Genomic DNA, 18,729 nt, shown 5'->3' with positions numbered 1-18,729 from the left:
GTCAAAGGCTTCGACTGTCATATATTCACAGGAGGTCTACGCGAGGTGTGACCACACTTTCTCACACTAATCGAGGTTCGTCTATTTGTCAGCAGCGTAATTTGTGAAGAACGATTGCAATATAATCAAATAAAAAGCTTTCTATATAGACTGCTAGCGGTGATCGAAAGTTACCGTTGTATCGAATACAACCAACACTTCCTTTTTTTTTTTTTTATTAAGTACCATGGTGACAAAGCCTCTATCGTTTAATTCAGAGGCACGCCAAGCTCTAAATATATAGAGTTCGATCTCGGAATAGCGAAGTCGGTAAAATCGGCAATTTGCTTCGTTAACTCGAAATTTCGTTATATTGAAATTTGGCCTTTTATGCAAATAAGTGCAGTCGCCGGTGGATTTTTCGTACGCGGAAGGGGCCGCAACATTTTCCCATGCAATTATTGGGCACTCGGAAAAAGCAAATATGAATGAAAAAAAAATGAGTTAGTTGAATTTGAGAATCGGCGACGAATGACACGGTTTCATGCCGCGCGGACGACATCTTCACATCGGCAGTACGTACACCTGGCTTCGCTTCGTACACCACCACCTAGATAGGGCTATCTAGGTGGTGGTGTACGAAGCGAAGCCAGGCCACGCTTTCGCGTCCACTTCGCCCCGCGGCTGATAAGTGTGGCCCGCAGTGAGACAACGCTACCATGAAAAGCGCCGGCAGCTAAGTGCTTCGCCTGCCTGTCGCTTCAACGTGTCCCCGAAACCCGAGATTACATAACCTCCAGTACTAAACGCGCGGGAAGACAGCGCACAGAATACCACGCCATCTCGGCACGTCCTCTTTGCACACGTAGCAGATTGCGCTCAGCAATTCGTATTTACGGCCGCGCTAGAAATGGAGACGCGCGGCAACGTGCCCTCACCCCCCCTTTCTCCTCACGCTCGCTTGATGGTCATCAAGTCACTATCCTTATTGGCTCACCTTCGCACGCACCCCAAAAGCTTGCAGCATCTTATCGCACTTGAACTTTATACGGAACACGAGGTTGCTCCTCTTCGACGGTCGCTCTTGGTCGCGCGATTTGACAGGTGCGTTCGCAAGCAGCACTTTGTCATTCAAGCATTAAAGCACCTGCGTCCACGGAAGTCTCCATTTATTGTCTCGGTATGCCTTCGAGACGGCAGTGAAATTTTGTTTTATTGAAATCGTGTATAAACACATTTCATTATGTTGAGGTTCTAAATACATGGTGTTCCATGACCAAGAAGTTATAAAAAAAAAATACTTTGTATATTTCGTTATATTGAAGTTCATTATATCGAGGTTTAACGTAGTGCGATCCCCCAAACTCCGCCTTTCAGGGTCCGAAGAGCTCAATCACCAGACAACCGAGCATTGGGAGAAAAACCAGCTTCTAGATGTCTTTGGAAGAATACCAAAGCACATCCGTGTACTGGAGCTGTCTACCGGAAGCATGAATGCTTCAAAGACTCGACAGTGCAAAGAACGAGGAAGGAGACGCATCGAGACAGGTCCTTTTGAATTGCCCTGCACTACCTCTACCGTAGGGAACGATGTGAACTCCTTCAGTACCAAGCCTACACCAGGTGAAACGACTGGCTATGGTTGGCTAGACTGGGGATGTACATATGATGTAGGTCATCGATGATGCCCATATTGTGGTGCAACGAACGAGATGTACCTCAGTTCAGGAAGTGCAGGCGAATGAAATGAACGACATGCCACGTACACATATATTGGCCCGGCGCGATGGGCGATGCAGCTGTTCCGATGATGGCGCACATCGGTGTTGTAGACAGTCCACCATGGGTGACACTCACTATGCGATGAACATACATGTGCATGAATAAGCATCACTTGGTCAGTACAAAATATATTTAATCACTGCCACAAAACAGCGAAATCATGTAGGGATAATATAAATAACAAAGCAGTTTGATCCTGAGGGTCGTATATACAGAGTCTTGGTGCTGATCCCAAGTTATCCAAGCAGGTGTAGTAAAAACAGAGTGGAGAGTGAACACATGTGGCACTTGAATACAATGCTTTCACATTTTACACACATTGTGTTTGTTTCCAATACTATACAAGCAAGCCCTAGTTTTCACTTCGGTAACTCAATGTAAAATGCTTCTATATGGTACGAGATTGAGTTCATACAGTTTGCACAATTCACTCATTACAACTTGATCTTACTTGGGTATTGTTTATTTACATAGAGCTCAAGAAAATAACTAAACATGGCCAAATTTGGCTGCTGGTTGTGCAATTGAATGGTAAATGATGAAAAAAATTATGCACCGAGAGATGTTAGTAGTAACAATGATAATAAATTAATGAAATAATCAGCACATAAGAGTACATTATAGTGACATAGCATAAACATTTATACCTTGTGTGATTCTTGTTAGCAAAATGGTGCTGCGATTTGGCAATTACAAAGAATGCAGGTTTATTCAAAACAACCCTGCATACTTGCATTAATAATGCATTACTGCTAAATATGTCGGGTATCTTCATGTGAATGTGCAGTAAAACTTTTCATTAATTAAATGTGCTTCATTAAATGAGTATTTATACATTTCGACGAAGGAAAAAAAAAAAGCAAGCTTCCCAGTTAGGCCTTGGAATATCAGTTTGTGGTTCATTTCAAACAGACAAAACACACAGCAGATGGCTGCGCTGTTCATTATGAATATATAGACAGCCAAAGTTTGTCTTTGCGGTTTTTGAGATTTACAAAGTGAGTGTATTTGCAAGACAAAGCAGACCAGAGCAATTATGCCTGGAACAAATGCAGTGTCAACAGATGCCCATTGCACAACTTCAACGCTGAGTGGGTAACAACATCTTCTTGACTTGAAATCTCATGTTTCCAAGCTTTCTGTAGAGGTAACCCTTTGCGATCATGAGCATTTACCCACTTAGCAGTTCTTGTGAGGAACTATATTGCATGTTTTGGACTTCATGCAGAACGAGCTCTTGTGTGAACAAACACATAGTAAGTGAATTATTTAAGAAAAACTTTCCTTATTCCTGAGGTTCTTGTACACTGTACACTTTCCAGCCAGCATCATGTAGTGAGTAATCACCACAGATTAAATTTTTTCTATGGTCCTCATCATTGCTTTTTTATTCAGTGCTCTCATTCGAGGGCGTTGGCTGGTCATCTGAAAGTGGCATATATTTCTCTTCGAAACTAAAATCTTCTTCAGATTCACCAAACTCATCATGTCAGGTGTGGGGGTATTAATTCCTTCCATAAAACACATGCAGAGAAAACAACGCTATCTTTGGTGTTCTGCACCACAAAAAGTATGTATGCACTCCTTCACAAGTACTGTTAAAAACGTGCTGCCCTCGAACGCAGACACTGGGAAATGTATGACGTAATAGTTCAGCGGAAATCCACTAGGTGGAGTTTCCCTTTAACACTGGGAAATGCAATCATGAATAGTTCAATGTTTAATAAGTTTCCGAACGGGGCTACAACAAACGCAAAGAAAAAATACCAGCACACGCAAGTGCGCTTATATGTTGGTCACTCCCTGACATATGACCAGAACTAATATTTTCGCGTGTTGGGAGGGGTCTGGCCAGTGACCGCAAAGGGTTAATGGCAGGTCAAGGATGCACCGACAACCACATCTCAAAGGAAATCTATATACAAGCACCAGTACATCACGGCCACTGATGGGTTCTCTCGTAACGTATGTGTTCATATGTTGACCTATCACATATTGGCCAATCATCAATCATTTGCATGTGAGTGCATTTGTGTTCTCTCATCACTACTACGTACTGTGTCGCCTCAGTGCCCTTCCCCTCTACAGACATGCATCTGCAGTACGCTGCTGAGTAAGGACAGTGCTTTCAAGACACCGTGCGTGCCAATTAAAGCTGCCAACATGTGTGCATGTTTTTGTTGCCTGCTCGATAGCAAGTGCACATACCATCCTGGTGGTATGTCCCAGTATGCGTATCTTTGCTGGCTTCACCCACCACAGCAGTGGTTCTCTGCATTTCTTGTGTGCGTTTATGCGGTAAGTTCTCCTCCCATTTGCACTGCCCGTTACGGCCTTCCCAACTGTGCGTGTGTGAGTGCGATGAGTTTCTAATTTACTGTAGTAGCACAGAGGCACCTTTCAAGATGGGGATAAATGCAAAGGAGGCACAGCACACTCTTGTAGGAGAAGCTTCCACTGCATTCTTATGACATATTCGAGTGGTTGTTTTGAGAATTCTTTGGCCGTCTTACGAAAGTGGTCAAGAACAGCTTCAAAGCTGTATTATGAGAATAACCGGGTAAGGTAGTGAAAAGCTGCCTTCATTATTATCTGTGGAGCTTGCTTATTCAAGCAGTAGCGCTTTGCTGCCTTTTTAAATTACCTTTGTAGCGCTGCCAGAGCGCTCTAAAATGACCACGTGAATATGCCATTTGTTTGTGACTAACTACAACGTTTTCATCGTATCTGCACTGACACAGAAATGCAAAATGGGCTTGCAGGGAAGCAGTTCCCCTCATAAGAGAAAACTAAGAATGCAAAAGAGTGCATCTTAGTCTAGCAAGATTGCACAAAACATGTTTCCTAAGGTAAGCACTGATGACCTAAGCATGGGTACTTCAAAGAATTCCCTTGGTCCTTCAGGTATCTAACCAGTTGTGTACGTCCCACAGTCGATGAATTAACCAATGCCAACTGCATCAAGTCCAAAATGACAGCTTGTCACCAGTGTCTAAAATTACGTAAAATCTTCCTCATCCACATCAGGCAAAAGCTCTGCTCTACCAATCATGTCATCTTCGTCGGGATCTCCTGTGAGAAGAGCACCAGTAACTGCAAAGCTTTTCTGCACTGCATCGTGGCTTGTTGCTTGCAAATGACGCCAAGCTGCAGCAATGCACTCCAGCATTTCCTGGACTGTTGGTATGCTTCTAGAGGAGCCCCTGTCAACTGACATCTTGTTGACAAGGGCCTGAAACTTTCTTCGCAACCAAACAACAACAGGATGAGTCTGTGAGGAGCAGGCCGGTGGTGTTATGGCCACCTTGATGTCACTACCAGCTGAAGCAGCAAACTGCTTGTGCGGCTCAAATGAATCCAAAATAAGGAAGCTCGGCGATGGCACAAACCGGCCCCAGACACGCTCTGCCCAGTATTCAACAGTGTTTCGATCAACTTTCATTTCTTCCTGGCAAAGGACAAACATGCCATTTACTTCCGAGACACTGCTTGAACCCTTAAGCACAGCGAGAGGTGGTAAGACACCGCCATCGGAGAGACAGGCCAGAAACACAATAGCCTGCGACTGTTCAAAACCACAGCGGCGAACAAGCAGCGAACCTGTGCCTGTACCGCCACCTGCACCAGATGAGAAATACAGAGGCACTTCATCCATGGCACCGATAGCTGCACTGGTCACGCCACACTGCTCCTGTAACCTCTGAACTTCCAGCCGGAAAGAGGATATCTTCTCCTCGAGAACTGCTGGCAGTGGGGTGTCCAAGGTAGGCATCTTCTGCAAGAGTGCCTGATGCCTCTTGCAAAATCGAATGGGCCAACCTGCAGAGCACTTGAAACCTGCTCTTGTCTGAGATAAAGTCGCTATAGCTTGCGTCTGGATCTCATTGTGAGTAACACTGCGATTTTGCTCTAGTTGCGCCAAGACCCACTCGAGAATTTCATCATCTTTTTCGTATCGCAGCTGTATGCCAAAACGTCGAGACCATCTCGAGTACCAGCCAATACTGCATTTCATTGTGGTGTCACCATACTTGCGGTAAGTCTCTGCTGCTTTGGCACGGACTTCGTTAGGTCCTGGCTTGAAACCACTACTTCTGCATTGCTGGTACCACTGATAAACCTCCTTTTCAGCCTCCAAAGCCTTCTTACTTTTTGAGACCTCTTTTTTTCGCACTTTGCCTTCTTTGACCATAGCCTTAAGCTTATCCTGAGTTTTGCTCCAGTCTGACAGACTGTTTCGGTCAATCTGGAAGTACTTTGAGGCCTCACTGAACTTTAACCTTTCAGCTACCTTTACAATTTCTAGCTTGACAGCAGGAGGAAATGCAATGCGGAATTCTTTCCCCGAGCTGGACTGCAGCTCGGGAAGGTCTTCAATCATTTGCTCCATTTCGAGTCGCTTCTTGTGCCACACATACAACCACCGGCAGTTTGTTTTAACTTGGTCTTCTCCAAAGTATCGAATGATTTCTTTTACCTTGTCCTTGACTTGAGCAGCATCTAGCTTTGCATTTGTTGCATTACAATCAGTAAGCCAGGTTACAAACATCTGCTCTGCGGGAGAAACGGTGGCAGTCTCTGTACTTTTAACAAGGCTGCCCTTCTCATGTGGGAAAAGCCGCTCCAGCTTCTCTCGATCCCGGCACCATTCAGCCACCGTTGAATGGTGAACCCCAAAGTGCTCAGCAGTCTTCTTAAAGGTTGACTGCAAGGCATACTTAACGACCTGGAGCTTAAAGTCTGGAAGGTATCGCTCATTTTTCTTCTTCTGTGCTGCAGCAGCAGCAGCAGCAGCACTGCTGCTGTTGCTGTTACTACTCTCTGCAGCAGGAGGAGCTGATGATGACTGTCCGTAGTCTGTGTAGGGTTGGTTAGACACTTCTAAGGTACATGCAGGCGTCATGCCATGGTCGTAGTTGACATAGCTGTCATAAAACGGAGGAGCAACTGGTTGCCTGTTATCATTCTTGTGTGTTTCGTTACCTCTCATGTGAGTCTGGTCCGTCCAGTATGAGCCATAAAACATGTGACTATTCTGGACAGGCGGCGGCGTCATTTGATGAAGTTGGTAGAATGGGCGTGAAAGGCGCTGGGAGTCCAATCCCATGTCTGGGGTTGGATATGGTGGACCTGCATGCTGCCCATGCTGCTGCGATTGGCCACACAATGGAGTATAATGGGGATTACAGAGTGTCGCGCCATGACCACTACTTCTGTCTAGGGCAGGTGGCAACAGATGTGGGCTTAGCTGCTGCGCGGCGTGAACCATTCCTCGAGTTGGTTGCGGTGACGTAGTTATCGGAGTATTGACCATTTCTCGTGGTGGTTGCACTGATGTAGTTACAGGATGCATGTGATGAGATGGCACCACTGCAGAATGCACCGATTGAATTGATGGAGTGGTACAGTCTACATGTGTGTCAGGAACAGCATGAGGTTCAGAGGCAGGTGGCTCGTGAACTGGTCTGTCTGGCATGGCTGTATGAAGAACCGGGTGATGTGCTGCCATGGCTTGGGGCTCGGCAGACATCGTAGTAGCAGCAACATGCTGGTCTATGCCAACTTGTTGGTCTGTTGCAGCGGGCTGCTGATGCTTTTCGTGGCTTTGTTCTTCAGCGGGAGCTAAAGCTCCATCCGGTTTCTCACTAGTCGCATCTTGGCTCTCAGTGTGACCCTGCATAATGAAGAACGCACGCATTCTATGCACTGTCTCAGCCTCAACATGAGTTTGGAGAATAACATTGAAAAAGAAGAGAAACTTCTCGAAGTCCGATGGCACATACAATTGTAAGCCTGCACAGAAATAACAAGTGACTGAACAAAATAGGAAAATTTGGAATTTGCAGCAGATGGTAGACTCACATGTGAAGTTGTGCTCGATTCATCTTCAACATCAACGTCCTCTTCATCAACAGAGAGGTCCTGCGGATTCATCTGCTCACAGCGCCTCTTCCATGCTCTGTGCCAACCGTCGCCTGCTCTGAACTCAGGATGACCATGTTTCTGGAACAGACGCTGAGCGCGAGCGCAAACTATAGCCTTGGTGAGCTTTCTACCTGCAAATGAGGAACCAAGGTAGCAAAAATTAACAACCAATACAATAATAGGTGTGTCCTGGTAGCTGCAGTACCTTTCTTTTGCATTTTCTTGTACCAAGCCCACAGCTCTAGATCAATCTCACTGGCACCCCTAAACCTCGTTCGCCTTTGCCTCGTTGCTGGTGGAGGTGTTGGAGGAGACGGCGGTGGCGATGCGGGTGGTGGTGATGGAGGTGCTGCCGGGGAGGTCTCTTTTGCTGACGGCTGTTCACGAAAGAATATTGTGAGTAATTAGGCTATGTGACCTAGGTATCACAGATGAAAGAGCCACAAAAGACACATGAACAGGGTGATCCAAGCCAAAAGTATACAGAAATGGAATCTTCAATGCCTTCAAATAAAAAATTATTTTTGCCTGTGTGTTTTTTTTTTTCCTCCTTGCAAGGAGTAGGTTTGCTACCCATGTCTCAACAAAAAATAAGCTAACAAGAGAGAGAGGGGGTAAAGAGGGAAAAGGAGTAGACAGGTGTGGCCACCAGATATACCATTAAAGGAAGAAAAGTGCAATAAATTTTACCAAAAGTGAAAACACCCCCAACACATTTCTGACCATTCAATTACTTTAACTAGAACATATGAAAGTTTTTCTAATCTGTGTATGTCAATAGAGGGTACTGCAAGACAGAAAGTAGTAGCTGCTGCACTTTTATAAAATTTCATTTGTTGAATTCACTCTGTTTACACTGTCTTCTAACCATTCTGCCTACTTAACAGCTGTCGTCACAACACAGTTTACTAGTCACTCATAGAGTGAGAGCCAGAAAACTGGCCATGTGCAGTGCTAAGAGCATTGTATGAAATGTGAAAGTAATTACCCCACCTAAACCATAATACCACACCTTGCCATCTTCCTTTGAACATAGGGATATGACATACATGTAAAAACTGAATCTTTGCACAGGCTTGCAACGCAGTTTGTACTCGAGAAGTGCGCTGCAATAACTGCCTATACCGACTCCTTTGACTTGCAAGCTATGCAGCAATTCAGCTGTGTTGTGCCTCTCGAATCCCAGTATATTATGACCCTAGCAGCACTCCTATTGTCTGTTTCTTCCTTTTTATTTTTTCTAAAAGTTTGGTGTTACCACATAAATGTTAATATTATATTACTACATTTTTAAGTAAGCATATGAACTAGTTAATTCACAGGTGGTAATGTTTGTGAGGCAATGTGAGGACAGCAAAATTATCTGCAGACGTATGACTGACGATGCCTCATGGAGAAACAATGATGGAGTGTTGGCTTGCTGTGTTAACAAGAAGCTTTTAAACAACAAAATTATAAGTGGCAGCACCATGGAGATTCCATGTTCAGAAAAGGTTGTCCCATCAGACCCTCGTGATGAAGAACAATGTGTGTCATTCTGCCCTGCTAGGAATAAAATACATTGCATATGTATCTAATCTATATTATTCAACAATGGCCATTTAAACTAGTAACTAAACAACTCTTGTGACCAACCCTGTGCATAACAATACAAAGAAAAAAAAAATCTCACCTTCACATATGGTGTGAAACATGTCATTTCTGGAGGCAACTGCAGCAGAGTTACCTCATTTAGCTCCTAATGTAGGAAAAAGAAAAAGGCAGATTAGAAATGGTACACCTATCCACAAAAATCTACTGACGACTTTGCAAACACTTTGCTATAGCTGGTGCAATTCTTTTGCTATATTGGAGCCTTTTCATACGCTCCACTTTACCTGAGCTTCATACAGAGATCTGGGATTTTTCTTTGAAATCATAAAATAAAGAGATAGAGAAATGGGGCAAGAACATACTCATAAGAGCAGATACTAAAGTTGACCTTAGTCAAAAAGCCCAGACGCAGTACCCACAAGACGTTTTGTCGATCTGAGCCCCTCCTAGCTGACTGCCAATGTGGAGCCTGTGAAACACGACATGAGAAAAGAAAATATGGATTACTGGCTAAGATAAACCGCGCAAAGGATTTTATACGAGTGAAGTATATGCAGGGTAGCTTTTATTTTATAACTATTGATAAGTATGTTTCAAAGTAAATCTGGGGCTCCAACGCAGGCTGAGTTGCTGGCTGTACTTTGATTGACATTTGACACCAACTACGCCGCCGCATGCTGCTGTTGACCTTCACTGTTGCCACGCGAAAACCCGTTGCAGAACGCAATAGGTTCGCTCTACATAGCAGGCTTCATGCTACTCAAACATTTGTAATGTATCATTCAAAATAATGGCCAATTACAGTACAGGGCCTGGATCTTATGAACTAAAATGTGTGCTAAGGAGCACCAAGATGTATGGGGGACTACAGAGGGCACAGTTGAGGTATTTCAGTCTGGTGAATGTCTATGTCATGACATGCTAAGCTGAAAGCAAGGAGGGGCTTTCCTCACTTGAACAGTTGCCCTTTAGTGTACAAATGAAGCTTAACTGGACACCACATAATTTTGGCAACACGATAACATCTATAATTGTGCCCCACTGAAAAACAAAGTTGGACTCGGTTTCCTTTTACTCGGATACCTTCTGTAAGGCCTTACTTCATTCATTATTAGCATGCTGCAGGCATGCACTTAGCATTATTGCGTAGACAATCTACATTACGATGTATTTGTATTTTAATAACTCAAACGATTGCACTTAAACATGCGAATAATTTCCTTACACAGGTCCCCGCAAACCTTTAACCACGTACCCTTTGCCCAGTGCCACAGTTTCCAAGTTCTTCAGATCTTTTCTCTGGCCATTTCCTTCTTTTTATGTTAGTGTCACAGGGTCTATAGCACCTCAAAAGGGGAGTGATTCTATTTCAAGACAAAGTTTGTGCAACAAGTGCTCACCTTTGACCCACTTAAGCGGGAAGTTCCTTTGAACAGCACTCCGAATCGTTCACACCACCGCTGTGCCCACTGCAAGTCAACCTTTGTGTCGTCCACCTTCAGTGACTCAGCCCTGAACATCAGATCTGACACACTTAATTCATGGCCTGCAAGTGCATCTCTTCGGACACCAACAAACACATCCGTCTCCCACTGCGGAATGTTTCCAGAGTTTACTTTCCTGGTTATTTCCAGCTTCCCTTTTATCCAATGTTCCATAAGACTTTCGTCCAATGAAAGAAGCATGCTGGCTTCTTTGACACTTTTTTCTTCAGCCACACCAATGGAGAACAACTTGAAAGAGGCCGGAAACGGGTCAGGAATACTGCAGGTGTTTCTTACTTCGGGCTTTGGGGCTGGGGGTGCTACGTTCTGGTCAGCTTTCATCCAGTGCTTGACTTTGTGTACTGGCACTCTGAACTTCTTTGCTGCTTGATCAACCGTGTTTGCTCGAGCATAGGAGACGATCTGTTTCTTCAGGCCTTTCGGTGTGTGGCTGCTCTCGTAACTCTTGGATGCGGATGAGGCTTGGGTTTTAGATTTTGTGCTTTTCCGGGAGTAAGTTGAGGACTTTTTCGTGGAAGAAGCTCGCTTTTTTCTACGTTTCTGTGCTCTGGCTGCCCTGGGTGAGAAATCCTCATCGTCGGCACGTTCTACGTAAGCTCCTTTGCTGCCACTCTTTTTAATCTTGAGCTTAACGAGCAGCCTTTTTTGACCTTGAGAACGTTTCTGCCTAGATTGTGAATTGTTTGATGAGGCACTTCTTGGCGTAGGAGTAAAGTCAATGTCGAGTATGTCACTCGGCAGGTCATCGTCAGAGTCGTCTCCGCTGCCTTCATATTTTAGCGGCACAGCTTGTTTGCGCCTTGGTCGAGTTGGCAATGTCGATTCCGACATCGCCTCAATTTTTTCTTCTTTCTCTTAGGTCGTGATCATGTGCCCATTGCCTGAAACATGAAATGGAACGAGCTGACACTCGCTGCACACCTGCGCGCGAAAAAGCCGCTGCTTTCTTCGTGTTTATATAGATAGCGACAAAATTTACCTGTTTTGTCCCAGAATACGGTAAGGTATTCCGAGGCATGTAAATAGTAGCGACTATTTGTTAATCACAATGGAAAATTGAGAATCACACAAAGACGGATGCCGCATTTCTCATCGTACAATAAGCAGGCGATAAAGTGTTATTTAATTAAACTGGAATAAGAAAATCGCAGTAGGCACAAAGTAATTACACTAGGCTCGCCTCAATGGTACCCGTGTTAGAAGTGTGTCTCTAAACAAGACCCCTAGCGTACCAAGGCTTCCGTCAGATGTCAAGGTACAGAACCCGACAGAGACGCGATATGTAAGTATTCCTCAGAAAACGCGTGCGTACAGTACGATCGCGGCGTATATACAAACATTTTTAAGACTTTACCGTTACCTCCACAGCACATTTGAAGAGAACAATGCGTATAAACACAAGCATGGCGGATTTTTAAAGCGACAGCACTAATGGCGCTGAGGCCTGTGTGCACGAATATACGGGACACACTGAAGTTGGAACACGGTGTTTTGAATAGCGACGTTGAGAGAAAGTTTCAGTTTACGCTGCTGTAGTGCTAAGAAAGAAATGCGTTGCATAATAGAAACTGTAAATTACAGCATTATTAAAATCACGCGCAAAAACAAGAAAAGTGGGATGATTAAAAGCGAAGAAGATTCAATGGCAGATTTGTTAAAGTATTAATTACTCATTTGCGTTAGCACGCCGACCATAAAGCACATTGGTGTCAATAAAACAGTGCAATTTCACAGCTATAAACGCATATGTCATGTTTCACGCCAGTTGGGCAGCGGCGTGTCAGCGGTGGTCACACGCTGCTGGTCAACATAGGGTTGACGGCGTGAGTAATTTCGCCTGGCAACTCTGTTGATGCGGTGTCTGGATTTCGTTCCGAATGTTTTCGGTGGTGTCGTTGTGATCACCGTGCGCTTGTGAATTGTAGCTAAATGTGATCAAATGGCGGAGAGGTTTTCTCGGTTTCACGAGGTTCGAGATTATCAGGTATCTGAATTTTACATTCTATAACGACGTTTGTTCGCCGCTGCGGTGTTATTCGGCGATTTTTGTAAAACCCCGAATCTCTATGAGGTCTAAGCCTAAGGGTCCTCGGACTGCGTGATAACAGCAGGACATCGAGCATTTGCAATCAATAAGAACTCGTTGATTAAGCGTGCTTTAAGCGAGTTCATTAAGCGTGCTTTCTTTATGCTGTAGTGTCGTAGCACTTATTTTGCTGTTTACGTTGAGACATTACGCAGCGACGCCCCACGACTGCGCAGGTGCTGTAGCGCGTTAGGAAGCCGTGCCAGTAGTATGATATGTTACAGACGTGTCAAATCACAGTGAAATCAGTCGCTTACACATCAGCACGTTTATAACGTGTTCCAGGCCATCAACATCTGCACACTGCTCTTCCTTTGGGGCTGTTCGATTTTCAGTGCCCAAGAGATATTTGTAAAGTACGGTGTTTTGCTGGACCGAGATCGTTTGCTTCACAACAAATAGCGTGACCTGTTTATTTTAGGCTGTATTTTGTTGAGCTATTTGATGCGTATCGACAGGTGCCCTTGTCCTTTTCTTTAACTCTTGACCTCGTGAAAGTTATGCTGGACGCATCCGTCTATTTATTTTTCCTGACAACTTAAAGATGTTCATCACTGGCTCGGTGGTGCAGATAGTATATCGTTGTCTAGTTTGCATCATAGCGCATTTATCAACAATGCTTATGTGGTTAGATCGGCATAGACAATAAACGATATCATCTATGGCCCCAGAAATCGATAAAGCGAGTTTTTAGTCAGCCTGACAGGCAACATCGACAATCCTCGAGTCACCTCTTCCGATGATATTTGTATTCGCCGTTCCGTTTTCGTTTCGCGAAACAAGTTATGCTTAAGTTTCGAGAGTCCTGCACAGTGAGATGACAATGCTATTCCATTCGGCATACTGAACTCGCGTTGTTGAGTCCCGGATCATAGTTAACAGTGGTCTTTTATGCCCCACTCCTACGGGTCACTTTCGATCGAGCCCGATTGCAATTGAATTTCTCAGTCTCGATTGGGCCCTTTGCACAAGCTGCAGGAGGGATTCAATCGCTATCGAGTAATTCCATCCTGCTGATCAGGTTTGATTGAAAGTGCCCCGTGGGAGTGGGGGTATACTTCTACTAGGGGGGGAGTCAATAATTGGACATCTCGTCTAGGCGGGAATCAGATTCATTAGAAAAAGGAATGAACAGAGTGCCTACCAAAATGGTGTTGTCAAAGAGGGTAGACATTTGGGCTTCCGTGTAGAAGCTGAAGCGTTTACCCCCTTTGATAATACCGTTTTGGTCAGCGTTCTGTTTGTTTTTTCAAATATGAATACTTCTTCTAGGTGAAACATAGAACTGCGTCCTGACATTCGACTTTCTTGAGGGGTGAATTGACCTGGGCAAGGAGCCAGCACCATGCAACATGCAAATCCCGTCAGATCCTATGTTCACAAAACCCTGAAAAGGGAGATCTGAGCCGCTCCCATAGCGTAAATTTCTCATGTGGCATCCCAATGCACCTATTAAGTGGGGACCCCCACAAGTAGCCGAGCACCAAGCTACCCATTAGAAAAACCTGTTGGTTTCTGGTGACACTGGGATTTGAACCCAGTACCTCCCGCATGCGAGGCAGATGCTCAATTGCTAGGTCACCGCTACGTAGGCTTCACAAAATGATCTCACTGCAAGTTTTAAGGGCAAACAGCCAGTGGTGAATGCAAAATACTTTGAAAGGTTGTCAAGATGTCGGTGGCAAGTCAAAAATGCAGGAGAGGCTCCTCCCTAAAAAGCCTAATTCATCTGCTATTTATCCTCTTAACTCTTTCGTTACCATGGAAAAATGTGCCACTTTTTGTAGGTTTTCGTAATAATATTTTGTAATAAATATTATGGGGGTTACAGTGTCATCCTGTATATCAATAAAAAGCTAAATAAATGTACTTTCTCAAGATATTGCTTTTAAAAACAAATATTGGGGTGTAACAAGCAATAATATTAATAAGAAAGAAGGTTTATTGAAAATTGCATAGAGCATTTTCAATGTGGTGCTCATAACACAAAAGGAGAAAAAAAGAAAAATAATCTGAAATATACAAAATGTTTGAAAATCAATCGTCTAAAAAAGAGGAAAGTTTGAATTATCTAGTTCATAAAGCATATGAGTTAGAGTTTTTTTGTTTCTGCCTAGTGGAAACTGCCTTGTTCCATCAGGTGCCAGAATTATATTTTTTTCCCTCTACAATACAAATTTCAAGCACAATATTATAATGGATATCAATGGAGCTGTTGAACTGTGGGTATTATAGGTAATTATGCTAAATAGCAGCTCAGAAAAAGTATGAACCAACTCTGGATACAGCACCAAAATACCGTAAGGTATGCCTTTACCATATAAAATATTCTAATTGTGTAAGCAACAAATAAAGCTTCACATTGCAATGTCTAACAGTAGCAACAAGCTAAATAATGACTTGCAAACAGCACAGAATCGCCAGAAAAATGTCGTTCGCACGAGCGTCCAACGACCGGATCGCCGCCGCTGGGGAAAAAAACAAACTACCCGGGAAATGAAACATGGCTTAGAAAATGCGCTAGATAGCGCAGTTGGTCGATAGGAGTGCCAGTATATTTAAATTTCCGCGTGGCGCCTTTAATTCACTGGTGGCCCTTGCGCCAAAAAACCCCATACATCATCATCATCAATTCACTAGTGGCCCATGTAGATTAGGCGTGGCCGCATTTCGATGGAGGCGGAATGCAAAAACGCTCGTGTGCTTGCGTTGTAGTGCACTTTAAGGAACCCCAGGGGGTCAAATTTAATCCGGAGCCCTCCACTACGGCGTGCCTCATAATCAAAACTGGTTTTGACACATAAAAGCCCAGAAAAAAGAAGAAGAATGTTCAGTAGGACGCGGTAATGAAACAGTTAAAATGATACCAGCATGGCCCTAGCTGTTCAGCAACAAATGAGCACACAAACGGACAAGAACAAGTTAGCTCACCTTGTGATCAGAGTACCTCCTTACTAACAGCACCTCTTCCCCCCTTTACGTGGGACTGTGCCATTGTGGTGATGTATCTGAAAAGGCTGAAAGGACCGAATGATCCCTTCACAGACCAACCACTCACACTTGATGCACTAACAGCTCCCTCTGCAGGCTGAGGGGTTTCGTGGAAAGGGCAAGGGGGATAAAAGGATAAGGAAGGAGAGGGGGATTGTAGACCTAGTGATTACCGATTCCCTTGCCCAAGTATACATGTTCTCTTTGAAGGGCACTTATTTCTGTGTTCTATATGTGTCAGTATGTGTGAAAGGCTCGTCAAGTTCAAGCACCATGTTTGATGCCACTGAATGTAGTGACATAAAGACCCGCCCCCACCCTTTTTGTTCTCTTTTCCAGGGTAAAGGAGTAGATGTCTATGATGACAACCTCATCGAGCTTGAGCAGTCTTCTCTTGCTGAGCCAATTACACAGGTAAAAAGCTAGTTCTTTGGGTTTAGTGTCTGGTTTTTCAAAACGAAATAGTAATATAAACAAAGGCTTGGTTATGCTTAGAAGCATAAGCCATCTTTCTTGAGTGGCTAATTGGAACTCATGGCCCAGGTGTTTACATGGCTAAATGAAAAGTTAAGTATAAGTTGCATAATGATTCTTCTGCAGTTACTTGTAAGAAGTGATGCTACTTCTTTCTGAGACTGTGCTATCTGTTTTTGGGTGTTTCACAACAAGTTTTTTTTTTTTTACATTTGAAATGACAATAGTCTGTGTGCATTGATTTGGGTAACTGAAGTTCCTTTTTCTTCATCTCGGTCATTCCTTGTATGCATTAGTTTTTATCTTGGCTAAACATCTAGTGAGGCGATACCGTGGGTTAAGGTGTGTGGTCCTTGCAACTGACTTGGCCAGCCACCGTACATAAATGAAAGGACATGTCAGGCCTAGTTTTTCAGGGTGCTATATTGATCGATTTGTTTTTACATAGGTTTTACAACTTCCAAATTTTTACCCAGGTCCCTTTTCAACTCAGTCTCGTGTGTGTATGGGTTTATTTCTTATCTGCAGTTTAGCATAGATTGTGTGCTTTAGGAACTTGAGTGAAGGGTAGTTGCAGAAACAAAGTACAAACTGAAATTTTTCAAAGAACATAAAAGTACTGGAAAGGTTGGTTGAGCAATGTTTTGAGTTAGTACAAACCATGTGCCATGGGCAGATGTTCGCAGAAGACTTCATAACGTAAACGTCACTTTAATAAAAAACATTTAATTCATTGCAACTTGGGCACACAGCTTGGGCTTACAGCATACCTGCCAACTGCCTCAAATTTTTTAAAGTTTACGAGTTCGTTCCACTATTTTTTGATGTTGCGACAAGCTTTACGAAAAGTAGGTTCTGTTTGCGAAACAATTTTTAAGGTGTTAAATGATAGGGCGGCACAAGATCGCAAAAATTGCACCCAAGGAAGCAACTTTGATAGTACCTGTGCCACTGTTCTGTGCCAGCAAAAGGCGCCATATAGTACAAAAAGGGCAAGCTCCATCGATCAAGTTTGTTCAGAGAAGTTCTTGAAGCTGGCCAAAAATAGCAACAGCAAAGTTCCTGAAAAAATAATTGTGATCTAAAAACAATGTGTTGCTTATCAGTCTTTGCTGTTGCAAGTGTGCTGCATCTAGAGGTACATAATCATTAACCTGCGTATGTATCCCACGAAAGGTGTGCTCAGGGCAAACTTTAAAGAAAATTGATTGCAACACACACCCTCTCCCCTTCCTTTGTCATGGTGGGGGGGGGGGATATTTGTGGATTTTCAAGTTCACAGGTTGGCAGGTATGATGCAGTATTGAATTGAGAAGTGAATCGCACAGGCCTCCTCTATTAATTGAGTCTCTTGCCTCTGCCAGTGTTCTTAGCCTGTGAGAATGTTCACCTTGTTCATTCATGGCACTGTGCTTGTGAAAGCATCTCTCTGAACTTGGGCATTCTTGAAGCTGCGATAGAAGAGCTGCAGTTGAGCCCACTTACAATGGACCTGAACATCTCGTGGAATTTATCAGGTTAATTCAAGTATTTGCACTAAGTGAAGATCCCACACTTGATTGAAAAGTGGGTAGTCTTATTTTGTAAAAATGGTGTACCACTTATGCAAATGTTTTTAACTTGCAAGAACGATAAACTTTTCTTTTTTTTTTCGTGTTAATGATTCTGATGATCCTATAGAACAAGACCATTAAAAAATTTGTCAGTAATGAGCAGTTTACTAGGGGGGAAAAATTTACACTGTAATGAAGGTGGGCTTTGCTGCACACAAGTGTCTGTGCTCTCAACTTCACTTTTCAACAGCTCCTTGCAAGCATAAAATGAACGCACACCACCTGGAAGAAATGCGGGGCAACACAGCAGCTCAAAATCTCTTCAGGCCTGCACAAAAAACAAAAAATAGTGCTAGGTGATCTGGTCGTGTCGTTCGTATGTTTTGCAATTTTGCACTTGACAAGCTGAGCTTAGTCTTCCATCCTTAAAGGTGTAGAGCCATAAACTACAGTTTCAGATTTGCTTACAGCAAAGGAGTGTATGTATATGAGGGCTCCACTGCAGACCCGTTGCTTTTCGGACATCATAGACAATCGTGTCTTCAGCTAAGTGCAGCAACAAAAGTTTATTTCACAAAACCATAGTTCCATCTTTATTTCCTCAGTGAGTCAGCATACCTTGCATCTGTAGTGGGGTAGCTAGCTTGCTATAGTACCCATTGTTAAGGTCTCCTTTCCATTTTTTTCTTAGGCAATGAAGAATGTGGCACAGCAGCCTGCCTTGCATGTTGCATACACAGCATTGAGGACTGAAAGCATTTTGCAATCTCACTTATGCTAAAGTCCATCACGCTACCTAAACCAGTCTCCTTGAAAATAGGGAACTTCTAATGGATGTGGC

General features: G+C 43.6%; 2 protein-coding genes across 52 annotated transcripts in view; one reads left to right on the top strand and one right to left on the bottom strand.

The window, feature by feature from the left end:
• Positions 1-1,873: 1,873 nt before the first annotated feature.
• LOC119455761 (uncharacterized) lies at positions 1,874-12,339 on the bottom strand. Of its 2 annotated transcripts, none has more exons than XM_037717217.2 (6): positions 12,139-12,339; positions 10,680-11,665; positions 9,359-9,424; positions 7,892-8,063; positions 7,624-7,817; positions 1,874-7,435 (listed from the first exon to the last, which is right to left on the bottom strand). In XM_037717217.2, the coding sequence occupies exons 2-6, from the start codon at positions 11,613-11,615 to the stop codon at positions 4,760-4,762; spliced, it is 4,044 nt and encodes a 1,347-aa protein (XP_037573145.1). In that variant the 5' UTR covers positions 11,616-11,665; positions 12,139-12,339; the 3' UTR covers positions 1,874-4,759. The 2 variants fall into 2 exon arrangements, with proteins under 2 accessions (XP_037573145.1, XP_037573144.1); XM_037717216.2 differs by having other exon boundaries at positions 12,145-12,339.
• Positions 12,340-12,628: 289 nt separating this feature from the next.
• LOC119456799 (serine-rich adhesin for platelets-like) overlaps positions 12,629-18,729 on the top strand; it is a 40,485-nt gene continuing 34,384 nt past the window's right edge. For 49 of the 50 annotated variants that reach the window (XM_049669283.1, XM_049669290.1, XM_049669287.1 and 46 more), the window contains exons 1-2: positions 12,629-12,768; positions 16,201-16,275. In XM_049669283.1, coding sequence (XP_049525240.1) covers positions 12,724-12,768; positions 16,201-16,275 — 120 coding nt within the window. In that variant the 5' untranslated portion in view covers positions 12,629-12,723. The remainder of the gene's footprint in view (positions 12,769-16,200; positions 16,276-18,729) is intronic. The other variant, XM_049669268.1, reaches the window with a different exon arrangement.

This window comes from Dermacentor silvarum, chromosome 6 (assembly GCF_013339745.2).
Source record: "Dermacentor silvarum isolate Dsil-2018 chromosome 6, BIME_Dsil_1.4, whole genome shotgun sequence".
Classification (NCBI taxonomy): domain Eukaryota; kingdom Metazoa; phylum Arthropoda; class Arachnida; order Ixodida; family Ixodidae; genus Dermacentor; species Dermacentor silvarum.
Note: the sequence above shows the minus strand (reverse complement) of the source record. Positions and strands in the feature narration are given on the sequence as shown.

What these genes read in the sequence shown, in the direction of transcription:
- LOC119455761 (XM_037717217.2), bottom strand. Translation starts at nt 11,615, where the DNA reads ATGTCGGAATCGACATTGCCAACTCGACCAAGGCGCAAACAAGCTGTG. An exon ending in GTTTCACACCATATGTGAAG is followed by an intron (nt 8,064 to 9,358) that starts GTGAGATTTTTT and finishes TTTCGTGAACAG; the next exon opens with CCGTCAGCAAAAGAGACCTC. An exon ending in CAAGAAAATGCAAAAGAAAG is followed by an intron (nt 7,818 to 7,891) that starts GTACTGCAGCTA and finishes CCTCATTTGCAG; the next exon opens with GTAGAAAGCTCACCAAGGCT.